Here is a 14,049-nt window from a genome sequence, read left to right as displayed (position 1 = left end):
TATCTGTCAAGCTTGGGTCACAGATCTAGCAGTCAGATAAACGAAACATTTTTCCTGTAACAAGGACTTGTACTGCATATCCCTCCTTGCAGTTCTTTAAGCCTCTTTTTAGGATATATTTGGTATCACATGCTCTCTGCAGGATACCGATTTTATAAGTCCCTTCGGATGATTCCTATTTCATTCCTGGTTATTAAATCTCGATGTTTTTCCCAATTTCAGTCTAATTAGTCTTCTAAACTCCCCAGAACTGAGTTTTTTTGTCATTTATATTCACGTGACATTTACTTGTATACCTTAAATTCTGTTATTAATACAGAGTAACTTAAAAATAAGCAAACTCATAAATGTAGATGATCCTCCTAGCATATTAAAATACCAAAAAAATGTAATCTGTCTCAGAAGCATACAAACAGTACGTGGAAAAATGGTCACTTCATGGCCACAGTTATGCCATACGATACTGGAGAACACTGCATAATGGTTCACATGAACAGGCATTATCCTAATGTCCCTGGCCCAGGTAACATGCTAGGTTACCTCACAGGAGAAAGTCTGTAACTGGGAAGAAATTCACCCTTTTAACGCACAGTGTCATAGTTTGTCTCCTGTGTCAGGAGTCCGTGAATTAAATGATCATTTACAGGCCTGTAAGATACCAGTGCTGCAGGAGAGTAGAGCAAAATGAAACCACAGTCTCTTAAGTCTGCACCTGACCCACAAAAAAAACAGTTACACCTTTATTTAAAAGTAAAATTTTTGAATGTGCACAGTGTTGTTAAGAACATATTCATAATAATTATTTTAATAAAAACCGCTAGAAACTCACCAGGTGTTTCAAGGCATTAGAAAGCAGTCGTCTCCCAGCTGGCTTATCGAAATCAGCAATAATCCAGATAGTAACAGCATATAATGCATCTTCATCTGAAAATTAAAGATAATCCTGCTTTACATTCTGGAGAATCTTCTCATGAGTAATGAATAATGAATTAATTCTGTTTGAGATTTTGAACTTCATGTGTATGTTTGACTGTTGACTTCAACTGTAAGATTAATCTTTGCCACAAGAGAATCTTTTGCCCTCTGAATTGAAATAAAATTCTTAGGAGGTACGTTATCATGTTAACATGAGAGAGTCACTAAAATAGCCAATCTATTGTTGTACCACTGAAACAAGATTGCCCTAAATAATAAGCTAGCTCCAATTAACAAGACCTGCTTTACCAGAGGTTTCTTCTGAACATTTGATGGAGGCTGGTCCTACAGCCAGAAATGGAAAGAATTAAGGCGTTACAAGAATGCCTGAGTTAGGCCATTCACTTTCCCCAGCAAAGGGAGCATGCTTCAACCAAACGCAGGACAAAACTTACCATTTCTGGACAGAAACAGGAATATACCAAATACAGCCCTAAGAAAATAAACTACGGTATAGGTGTATACGCAGAAAATTTCCCTTTTTCCTGGTCTATAGCCTCCTGTTCTTTATTCTTCATAGAAGGGCAATGGTACATGAAAAATTCTGCAAAATTATCTGTAGAAGAATATCAGTCTACTCTGGTCTATCATATATCCCCTAAAAGGTAATATGTATAGACAGGAATTTTACAAGGTTCTGGTGAGATTCTAGGAAGAGGTTATGATTAAGCATTGTTGGGGTCTCGAGAAACACACGGGGGACAGAGATTTGAAATGTAGATTCCAGCTTAAAGGTTATGGGTTTTACACAAGAGATCTGAATCTTAGAAATGAGCCTACAGGTTGAAAGCCAGTCATCATTTGACAACTAGCTGGGATGTCCCTGTGGTTGTAGACAGAGAATCAAATACAGTCAAATAATTTTATTCTAAAGAAATCTAAGTATATAGCATTTCTGTCTGATAATGGAGTAAGTAAAAACTATGTTAACACCACATAATAATTACTGAAAGAACAGTGCTTTGCTAACAGGGTTATTCTGTTCCTTGATGGACTGGTGTAAATGAGCAGTTTTTAACTATCTACTCCTAGATGTTAACAAGGTACAGACTAGTGCAAAATTCCATGCAGTATTATGCCCCCAGTGTTGTAATTATAATTTCTTCTAACTCAGAGGGAAAGTACTTGTATATACAATAAGAATATTTTACATCAAAAAAGCATGAGTTTTAGTATGATAAAATGTATAAATGAGTGATAATCCATCAGAATATATGTATTTTTTTCTTTTCTATAGAAAGACAAAGCTTCAGATACCAAAATTAAACAATCAACTAGAGGAAAAATAATAGATACTGAATGCTAACAAACAAGAAATAAAATTAATTATCTCTTAAACTGTAGAAATGCCTAATTTTGATACAGATCTTACAAAGACTATAAAGTATTGACTTGATAATGCTGCAAAGAAGAGTCACTTGAAAACTGAATACACCCTTTTTAATATTCTCTAATAAAACTGTGTCAGTATGAAAACTGAGTCTGTTTTAAAAGCTGCAAAAGTCTTACAAAACTTTTTAACTTCTTATCTGTAAAAAAAAAAACCTAGCCATGACATCCATCCCATTTCAAAACTACAAAATTTAAAATAACTATCCTGTTATTTATTTATTTATTATTTATAATACTATTAGGATATGATCTGGCTCCTGAAATAAGATACTGGGATATTGGGAAATTTACTTATTTACATGTGATCCTTGGGATACTTACTTGGGATATTTTACTGGCAAATTTCAACAATTTGTAATACCCATATATATATATAACCCATATACAAAATTAATATACCCTTTTTTGTTAAATACTTCATGTTGTCTGAAATTACAGCACTTTTATCTTGTGAGTCCAAAAAGGAGAAAGTGGAGAAGTCTTCCACATCAAATGGAACTGCAAAATGTAAAACACATCAAGTTAGACTTAAAAAAAGAAAAATCATAACAACAGCCAATCCGAGAAAAGTAGTTACCAGATGTGGATCTGAAATGTATGTATCTTCTTTCTGCTCCAAGAATAATGGGGTTTATACGGGAAACTACATTGTGCTGATCCATAAGAAAATCCATTGCATTTATATGTTCATTTAACAAACCCTGTAGTAAGAGAAAAAATTTAAATCCGTACTTTTATAGTCTCAAGACAAACAAACACCAAGTATTTGTACAATCTTTCAACTGAGCTTAAAGCTTCTATATACACCAAGTTACGGACAATGTCAAGTCAAAAATGTATAAAAATCACATAGAGAGCATTTCAAAATATCAGATTTTTCAATGAACAACTGCAGTACATTCTCAGTTTCTGGCTGAAAAATTCCATATGATTACTATATCCTTAGTTGATCCTTCAATCTTGTATAATCTAAATATACTGTTTCAAAACCATGACCGCAAATTAATGTAACAATGTAATTTCAGTTGTCATATTATTAATTTCAAGCCACCTCATTATAAAAAATTTAATATATAAATATGACTCAAACAATCCACTGCCAAATATTTCATCTTGCGTTCATTCAGAAATGTTAAACATACCATGAACACTGCCCTCTGGAAGAACCCGGTGGCATCAATTATCCTCTGAAGAATAACTGCCTCTAACTCTGCAGCATCCATCTCTTCTCTGTTAAAGGGCACGCCATTAAACAGAGCTTGAGGCAATGGACCCAGGCCAGTCTTTTTATAAAAGGTTGCTCCTGCCTGATCATATCAGAAATATCACAGGATTAAATAGACTGTGGCTCACTATAGCAAAAAATGAAACGAGTATCAAGAGACAATCAACTCTGAACTCCAAGCACCATTCACTGTCACACCTTCTCATGAGTAGCAGGGACAAAACAGGAAATGTTTGGAAACGAAACAGGATGCATGGGACTCATTTCTCAAATAGAATGACAAAAAAATTATAGATCTATATATGGGGTTTTAAACTTCCGCTTTATCATCTTGCTGAGAAATATTATTTTATTTTGCTTAATATTCTTAGAAAAAAATATTAAGTAAATAACACCGGAGAAGGACCTTGAGACAGTCACAGTTTGAGGTGGATCAACCTAGACCTTTTCCCCAAAGACAGCACCCCCAAAACCCTCAAAAGGCTTTTACGTTCAGAAGCCAAGCCTTATTTGATAAGAAAGCAGAACAGGCTAATTTTTCCCAAACAGAGAAAATTCAGTGAGACAAACAGAAATAAAAATGTATTGTAAGTAATTCCCCCTTCCCATTCTGTATCCTTTCATGTTTTCTTTCAGTGTCTCTTTCTGGATGGCTACAGACTCTATGGCAGTACCTATGCGTCCATCTTTCTCTCACCCCACTGCCTCCTCCCTGCTCTTCACCACAGTCTCATAGTCCCTGCTCATACAGGGGGCTTCCTCTCGGTGGGTCTCTGTCTATTTTTCTTCCTTTAATATTCTCTATGGGAAGCTTTCCTCCCCTAAGTGTATCCAGTTGTTCCCAGGGCACATTCAAACCGCCCTTCTATACAAAGCCTCCATGCCACTCAGTGAGGAACAAGCAGCATAAAGCAAACAGCACCTTTTTTTCTGGCTGCCCAGATGCACCTTTTTAAAGGAATATAATAAATGTTATATAACAAATTTTAAAAGGAAATAAATAAAATGGATGGTGTGTGTCAGAAACACAAGATTGTATAGATGGCATGGCTGAAGACACATGAAGGAAAACAGTATTTTTATATATATTTTAGCAGAAAATTGTCTACATAATCAATTATAGATAAAAATGTCTTCTCTATAGCCTTTAAATCAAAATCCATAGCTGTCTTTCCCAAAGGAAATTATAACCAGAAAGCACAATTAAAGGAAACAACGATTTGCCTAGAAGACAGGCTTCAGCTCCTCACCCAGAAGACACAGGCAAACAATATCTGCAGTGCGAGAGAGACCCCTTGACATGCTTACTAGAAAAAAACTTGTGCTCCTAAAAGCAGCAGACAATAGTAAATTTTAACAGTGAGACTAGTAATGCAGAAATCCTTTCAACATTTCCGCTAATGCCTGAATGGTGGCTGAAGAAAAATTTAACTCAGATACTTTATTTACGTGCTTTAACATTTAGCAATCTTTCAGCTTAGCAAATGCAATGAACTGTGTACTGTAATATTTCTTACCACTTTGCTCTCAACATACCTTCCTCCCTTCATCGTATTCAGAATGAACACCTAGTATACTCTGAACATCAGCGTGGGGGTATTCACTTCTCAGAACATCTGTCACATGATTTACTGTTAGAACATTTCCATCTTTCACTTCATGGTACATCTGTAAAAATTAGAAAGAAATAAGTAAAATGCAATAAAGTTTCAATCATAATTTAATAAAAATACACAATAAAGTAAATCTATTTTTATAGTGCTGTAGTAATTTTTATATCGTTATACTTTTATTTTGCTTTTATTGCTATATTGCAGTTTTTGTATTGCTTTAGTAATTATCACCATCACACATATGCATAATTTTTCATCAGAGCACTGTTTGGATTAATCTATTATTATACCTTTAGTCTAAATCTGAAATGGTAAAGTAAATACAGTTATGTGAGCTGAATGTGAAAGGTTATTTCTCCCCACTGATTAGAGAAGGAATCTGAATTCTTACTATAAACTACCTAACCGTGGGTAGTTACCTGAATCTATATGGGATGAATCCAAGCCTGAATTAGTCAGTGATACTTTTTCCTACAGTGATAATTTTTCCTTACCAATGCTATTTTATTTCATAGCATAAGATTTTATTACTTTCATCAAACACACAAAAGAAATTTAAAGTGAAAAATTATTCAATCCATTTCTTTTCAAATAAGGAACGGTACATTTCTCTCTGTAGTGCTGAATATCTCAAACCTGTATTTTATCGATTCTATTTTTGTTATCTTTTAATTATATTTATCATCCCCTCCTTTTTATATTATGAAACAAAGTAAGTAGAGGAACACAACATTTTAAAAAGCCCACTGTAAATTGATATTTTGTGATCTGGTCATGGATAATAGTCACGCATGTGTGTCAGCCCCTAACACTTGTGGATTTCTATTTCTCTTCCAAGGTACTCCTGGTTACTTCAATTCCTTTCATCTCAAGCTCTCTGAGTTTGTCCATGACGTTAGTTTCTAGGCACTGAACAGACTAATAGAAAACAAAAGTAAGAAAAAATGTTACGTATTAATACCATATTCTCTGATATAATTTTGCCTGTAGAGTCTTCACATAGACTGCTCACTTAATTTCCCTCCATTCATCTCTTATCTCTGAAATTCCTGTCTGTACATGAACCTGCATTCTCTCACACAGAAAACCTGGCTCATTCATTAAGCTGCAAGCCTGGAATATTTCTGTTTTCTACACCCATGAACAGCTCAAACATGACCAAAAAAGAACTTAACTCACTCTGTTTCACTTTCTACACTAGAGAACAACCAGGAGTTTTTCAATGCTTATAGCATTGCCAAAGTGATATTAAAATGCCTGTACTCCAAGAGATACAGAACACAAAGGCAGGCACATCCCGTTAACGCAAATAATACAGAATAATTTTTCACAAGAATGTACTGAAAGCTGTAAGGTATGCATCTACCTTTTTACATTCTTGAAGAAAGCCTGTAGATAGGTAAAATGACAAGAACAAGTTGGTTTCCGGAGGAGGAAAATATTTCTGCAAATCTTTCTATAGCATATTAATGCTATACATGTTTTTAATACTTTGTTTCCATGTAAAGTAAATGCAAATGTATCATGTTGTCACAAGGTAGCAAAATCCCAACCATACAGAAAGGTAGTAAGTTTAAAAAAAAAAAAAGGTGATTTCTTGTGAAAGAACTAACATTAATTATCGAGGTAAAGGCTTGAGAGGTGTCAGATTCCTCTGCAATGTAATTAAAAGTTCTCCAAAGAGCTATTCCAGCGTCTTCATTTCCATCAATTTCTTCTTTTGTACTTAAAATGAAAACAAATCCAATTCTATAAACAAACAAAAAGAGATCATACATTTTAAAACAATATCAGTTTCACATACATTCTAATACCGACAGAGAAGATGTTTGCATTCAAGTAACCTGTCCAGCACGTAGGCACAAAAAGCTGTCAGTAATTAGGATTTCTGGGAGTCATTAGGATTTACTCACAGCCCTTTCTTTCCTTATCTGATCAAAGGTTATGACATTGTTTACATTCCTGCCACCATCTCTTAACCTTGAGTCTTTGTTTTAGTCTGAGCATACTCTGTCTTTTATTTTTCCTGAAATGGGTGTCTTGAGTAGCTGCATGTAGACATGGCTGGGGTCTTGAAGCCCTGTCATCAATACATGACATTCTTCCTAGGCCTTCTCTTGCCTTTTTTACCTTCCAGGGCTTCCCCACCCTCCCATTGCCATTCATTCTCCACTCACAGCCATTTTAACACATCTACTACAATTCCCTACATGTCCATTAAATGAAAAAAGCCCTAGAAATATGAGGCTTGAGAGGAAAAAAAACTGAGAAAACTCCTAGTGGAGGTGGTATTTTGATACTGTTCTCATGAAAAAACCTTTACAGCATGAAATGTAACAGAGATTTGGTGTTCTACAATAGCAGGTGAAATTCAAACCTAACAGCCACTTGTTTGTCTATACAAAACGTTTTGATTAAATCGAGCATCATCGTTTGCATGTGTAACTCATGAAGATGTCACTGAAAGGTTTGGCACACGCTCCAGAAAGCTCAAAAGTCCAAGATACTGATGTGAAGATCCTGTTTCTCCAGGGAACAAAGGCTTTGAGCAACGTGACTATCTGGTCGACCAGACTGCAAATAGTGGCACAATGACTAAAGCACAAAGTCTTCCACAGACTGAAGACCCAGGAGAGTTAAAACTGAAGATATTTGAAGTTATATTCCCTGCTGAGAACACATAAGGATCCTTCTGGTCTCTACTACGCTACTTGAAAGGACTTCTGATCATTACAGTCAGTTCCATCTTAGCTAGTATAGGAAAAGGACAAGAAAGATCCTTCCCATTGAGGATCTTTGGCACCGGCAAGTTGACCTGCACCAGAAAATACTAGGCCGGTTTCTGACAGTGAAAGGAAGGAAAGAGAGTAGACAAGCTCCATGCCATGTCACAAGCAATAGGTAAGGACGAGCAAGAGTACAAAAATTTCAAAGGAAAATTTTCCAGTCACAAGTGACAGAGCACGTGTACACCCATAGCTAGAACATATAGATTCCCTAGAGGAGAAATATATGCCTATTCATTAACACAGTTGCCTGCATTAAGAGATGAAGACTAGGAAGGTGGATTCTGCCAGTCACCTGGAATTTTGTGAGCACAAAGCCATCAGAACCCTTTGAAGGATTTCCAAGGCTTCCACTGTCTGGTATCAATACATTTTCTTAGAAGAACAGATACCCTCCCCTCCACCCCTGCACTTCAACATTAAGCCTGCTTGTATAATGGGAAAGAGGAATGGGAAGAAGATGATCAAACCCAGATTTTTTATGAATCGGAAATGGCGATTTTATGTGGATACTTTGCTGTTGCAGCAGTTCAGGGATCAACTTCATGTAGTTTTCCAGAATGCATCCTTGAATCATCCTGAGTATGTGCAGCTAATGCTATTCTTACTAGGTCTGCAGCAAAATCCTCTACCATTAGCTGTCACTTCTCCCAAGACAAACCCAACAGTGCACAAAAAAGCTGCTCCATGAAAAATCCCTATGAAAGCAGCTATTCAACTTTGTTCTCCTCTACATTTACTTTTTAGCAAACCTACAGGTAGGGATGTCTCCGGCTGCCAAACTGCAACCCAAACCACTTAGCACATTATTAACTGGCTTACACAATCGCAGCCATCTATGAAATACAGCTGTATAAGCTGCTGCCTATTCCTGACTACACATGACAGCAGCAGATAATGTTCTATACGCAGCAGTTGAAAGCTTGAAAATTATGCCAACTGCAAAAAGAGCTGAATTGTGAGACAGAACAAGGGAATCACAGTCTTTCTAAAGGAGTATCGCGGAGACTCAAAGCTGGCGTCTGCTATACAAAACACTGTGCATCTTGCAAATATTTCCACAAAGCGTACAGCTCCATCATAGCTGCTACAAGAACATGAGAGACCTACTGATCTCATGATACATGAGAGCTACTGTAACAACATGACAATCTGCAATGCTGCGCCCATGTTTCAGAAGACCTTCACATTTACAAGCAATAATTCAATGACTTGATTTAGGAGGTCAGCTTTTCATTTGGATAGCCACTTCACATTAGATATTTTAAAACTATTAAAACTAAATCTGTCATATCAGTATAAAATTGTTTAGACACATGTTCAGGACATAATCAGGTGTGCATCAGGTCAAAGGACAGAGGGAAGTAAGAAATACAGCAAGTTTTCTAAAAAAGATATAAATAATAATTAATGCATAAAGATACATACTACCATTAATTGCTTCTCCCATTTTTTACATCTCTCATTATTGTAAATAACTTTTCCTGAAGTCTTGTATCATCTGGGTGCCGTAGGAACAGTCAGCAAAGCAAAATATTATACGGCAGTATAGACCCCAAGGCTTGCCAACATCTTGAATACTGTGTACAAGGCTGCTGCTCTCATCTCAGAGAAATTATATTAAAACTAATTATATTAAAACTAAGAAAGTTCAGAGAAGGACAACTCACAAAACAAAACAACCTTTGAAACAGCTTCCAGCAAGGAATAACTAGAGCACCTCTCCTGTGAAGACAGGCTAAGAGAGTTGGGGTTGTTCAGCCTGGAGAAGAGAAGGCTCCAAGGAGACCTTATAGCAGCCTTCCAGTACCTGAAGGGGGCCTACAAGAAAGCTGAAGAGGGATTTTTTTGCAAGGGCATGTAGTGATAGGACAAGGGGTAATGGCTTTAAACTGAAAGAGGGTAGGTTTGCATTAGATATAAGGAAGAAATTCTTCACTATGAGGGTGGGGAGGCACTGGAACAGGATACCCAGAGAAGCTGTGGATGTCCCATCCCTGGAAGTGTTCAAGGCCAGGCTGTAAGGGGCTTTGAGCAACCTGGTCTAGTGGAAGGTGTCCCTGCCCATGACAAGGGGCGTAGAACTAGACGATCTTTAAGGTCCCTTCCAACCCAAACCATTCTATGATTCTATGAAATTACTGTGGTCGAATATGGCAGAGCTTTATAAAATCATGACTGGCATCTAGAGAGCGGGAGAGACTGCTTAGTCTCTCTCCCAATTAGAAGAACTACAGAGACAGTAAATGAAGCTATTGAAAGTCTGGCTCAAAACAAACGAAGCAGTTCTTCATACACTATGTAGTTCAACTGTAAAAACACCTGGAAAAGGATACAGTGGGTGCTAAAACTTTACATGAATTCAAGGGGAAAACAGAAACATTTACGGAAGAGAAACCCATTGAGGGATGCTAAATATTTAGAACTACATCTGGGTCTGGAATTCTTTGATCTCCAAATGCGCGAAGGCCAGGAGAATACTCAGGCAAGGTACCTGGTTGCCCTGTTCTTTTTATCATAGCTAGGCAGCTCCTTGTGGCTTATTGCAGTCAGACTGACCTAAGTAGACCTTTAGTCTGACCTAGTTTGGCTGCTCTTATGCTGTTATCTATCAGAAAAGGCAAATTAGGTTCTAGGCTATATTATCCTCAAGGACTGAAGCAGTATTGTCTCCCAGGTAGTGACAACAGTGGCAAAATGCACAGATAACTAATATCTGCCCTCCATTACTTTTTTGTCATTGAATGATAAAAAAACGAAGAAAAACAAAACAATGATCAGAACTAGTAAAATTTTAAAGGAAAATGAAAAACTTGTAGTTTATTGAGGAAACAAAAAGCCATTTCACAGGAAGATTTTAAATATTTAACATGGAATTCATCTTGCTGAACCTTGGATCTACTTTGGACACCCTTCTCTCCTTTTATAAGCTGTGGAAATAAACAGGCACTTCTGAAAGCAATTCATTTTTTCTTAAAGTAGGCATCTCAGATCAACCAGGTTCTTCCTCAGAAGTGTCTCTTTCTCTCAAATGATGACTAGTTCAGACTCAGACAACTAATATTTAGAAATTCAAAACTTGGTGAGGATAATCTCACTTTGGCCTTTAAATATTTATATAAAAACAAAATTAGGTAAAGCAACCTCAATTGAAAGAACTAAATTCAAAAATGCCCTCAAATCATGTTTTACTTACAGAATATTTTGCTTAGGATGCAACTTCACATGGGCATCCAGTGGGACTATTTGACAAGATAACTTTTTATCAGACTTTTGCAGCTCATTTTCCACACACTCAGGCATGTTATCCCTTGCAACCTATTTGCTTAAGAATACTTAATACCTGAGTAAGCTTAACACAAGTGGGTAACCAATGTCTTATTAGAATGCTGTTGCATTGGACTTCATTTAAATTCACATCTTTGCCTAGCAGAATAGAAGATGAAGAAGAAAAAAGGAAAGCAACTTGCTTTTAAGACTTTCCTTCAAGACTTTCAGTTTTCCTTACCTAAGTGGTACATTATGATGGTAAAATAATTCTGCCAGTTTCATATAATCACCTGTATCTTCTTGGACAGGATCAACAAAAAGTACCTAAGAAGAGAAAACATATTATACAGCCAATATTTATTCTTGATGTCTGTATTTTTTTTTCAGACATGATATCTAAGATAAGAACAGAAATTTCCAAAGGAGCTGCGCGCCCCAACTGTTTCCGATTTCCTAGAGCATTCATTGTAAGAAAACATCAAGAGTATAAATGAAAATAACTTCAGAATTAATGAATTCGGACCAAATACTCAAAACAGGATTTAACCATTTATTGAACTTCAAACCAAGTGACATCACTACTCTCGTTTGCAAGACTCTGTGCCAATACTTTGTTTTTATTAATGAACTTGGTATTTAATTAAAAAGGATCTAATGCTGATTTTTCTATCACTTCTTTCAACTAACTCTCTTCTGTTGTGAAAACCAAACTAAAGTAAATAAACAGAATATACTGACTTAAAACTTTAATTAAAAAATGGAGCATTGGGAAAGAATTCTTCCTTCCTGTCTCACGTATCTTTGCATTTACTCTTTCACTTATCGTAGCTTGAAGTGTAAAATCAGATCTTTCAGGCATGCACAGAATCTAAAACTGGGATCTGTCTGCATAGGTAGATTATCCTTATGCAGATTTAATTATGACATTGGTACTTTATTTATTCAGCTTTGCACTGCAACTCCCCTTAGAATTTATCATAATTTTGCTAGAGTAGCTGAAATGCAGCAGAATAATTTTAAAAATTTTTTAACACTCCCTCCCCCTCAGATTATAGTTAAATGATATGTTGTAGATCTCTGTAATATAGCTGTTATATACATCTATGCCAATATTTAACTTTGAATACATAATGCAATCTACTTCATATTACACACATGCTTCATTATAAACATACTTTTTTATGACATATTGCTTGTATTTTGGTTGTCTTTTTATATACTGAACTTCATGTCACTTGGAGTGACTACATCAGTGGACAAGGGAAGAGCTACAGATGTCATCTATCTGGACTTCTACCAGGCCTTTGACATGGTCCCCCACAACACCCTTCTCTCTATATTGGGGAGATATGGATTTGATGAGTGGACTGTTCGGTGGACAAGGAATTGGCTGGATGGTCGCATCCAGAGAGTAGTGGTCAACAGCTCAATGTCTGGATGGAGATCCGTGACAAGTTGTGTCCCTTAGGGGTCCGTACTGGGACCAGTACTGTTTAGTATCTTCATCGACGACATAGACAGCGGGATTGAGTACAACCTCGGCAAGTTTGCAGATGACACCAAGCTGAGTGGTGCAGTCGACACGTCTGAGGGACAGGATGCCATTCAGAAGGACCTGGACAAGCTTGAGAAGTGGGCCCGTGTGAACCTTATGAGGTTCAACAAGGCCAAGCGCAAGGTCCTGCATCTGGGTCAGGGCAATCCCCAACATAAATACAGGCTGGGGGATGAAGGGATTGAGAGCAGCCCTGTGGAGAAGGGTTTGGGGGTATCAGTGGACGAAAAGCTAGATGAAAAGCTGAACATGAGCTGACAATGTGCACTCGCAGCCCAGAAAGCCAACTGTATCCTGGGCTGCATTAAAAGAAGTGTGGCCAGCAGGACGAGGGAGGTGATTCTGTCCCTCTACCCTGCTCTGGTGAGACCCCACCTGGAGTACTCCATCCAGCTCTGGGGGCCTCAGTATGGGAAAGACATGGACCTGTTGGAGTGGGTCCAGAGGAAGGCCACAAAAATGATCAGAGGGTTGGAACACCTCTCCTATGAGGAAAGGCTGAGAGAGTTGCGGTTGTTCAGCCTGGAGAAGAGAAGGCTCCAGAGAGATGTTATTGGGGCCTTTCAATACTTAAAGGAGGTTTACAAGGAAGATGGAGAGCGGCTTTTTACCAGTAGTAGTGACACAGTAGTGACAGAACAAGAGGTTAACAGTTTTAAACTAAAAGAGGGTAGATTTATACTGGATATGAAGAAATGAGGGTGGTGAGACAACACAGACGTCACAGGGGCCCATCATTGAAAGTGTTCAAGGTCAGGGTGGATGGAGCTTTGAGCAACCTGATCTAGTTGAAGATGTCCCTGCTCATTGCATGGGGGTTGGACTAGATGACCTTTAAGGGTCCCTTCCAACCCAAACCATTCTATGATTCTATGATTCATACAATTACCTTTTGTAATTTAAATTTCAATTTAAATCAGGAATAGCTGTTTCCTTAACTTACTAAGTGATACAGAATGCTATGTACAGAGGAAAAATTAGGCTACAAGACTTTCATAATTAGCATGCTTTATAATTTAAATCTTTTTGTATCTCAGTTCACCATCTCTAAAACAAGCACAGTTATTATTACCTTCTCTCAGTAGTGTACTATGAAGAAAATTCACTGATAGTAGTGAATTATCTATATTTAGCATGGAAAGGAACAGAAAAGCTCCTGACAAAACTGTGCCCAAGTCCACTTCTGGAAATCAGACTAATAATCACATATGACTCACTAGACAAAAAGATTTT

The 14,049-nt window shown here is 37.1% G+C and overlaps 1 protein-coding gene across 1 annotated transcript in view; it reads right to left on the bottom strand.

The window, feature by feature from the left end:
• UGGT2 (UDP-glucose glycoprotein glucosyltransferase 2) overlaps positions 1 to 14,049 on the bottom strand; it is an 89,662-nt gene that overhangs the window by 45,798 nt on the left and 29,815 nt on the right. Inside the window, exons 12-18 of the mRNA XM_009325561.1 lie at positions 11,500 to 11,585; positions 6,819 to 6,954; positions 5,129 to 5,260; positions 3,510 to 3,674; positions 2,945 to 3,068; positions 2,767 to 2,865; positions 830 to 924 (exon numbers count right to left, since the gene is read on the bottom strand). Coding sequence (XP_009323836.1) covers positions 830 to 924; positions 2,767 to 2,865; positions 2,945 to 3,068; positions 3,510 to 3,674; positions 5,129 to 5,260; positions 6,819 to 6,954; positions 11,500 to 11,585 — 837 coding nt within the window. The remainder of the gene's footprint in view (positions 1 to 829; positions 925 to 2,766; positions 2,866 to 2,944; positions 3,069 to 3,509; positions 3,675 to 5,128; positions 5,261 to 6,818; positions 6,955 to 11,499; positions 11,586 to 14,049) is intronic.

This window comes from Pygoscelis adeliae, unplaced genomic scaffold (genome assembly GCF_000699105.1).
Source record: "Pygoscelis adeliae isolate BGI_AS28 unplaced genomic scaffold, ASM69910v1 Scaffold56, whole genome shotgun sequence".
Lineage (NCBI taxonomy): Eukaryota > Metazoa > Chordata > Aves > Sphenisciformes > Spheniscidae > Pygoscelis > Pygoscelis adeliae.
The sequence above is the reverse complement of the archived record's forward strand: the minus strand, read 5'-3'. Positions and strand labels throughout refer to the sequence as shown.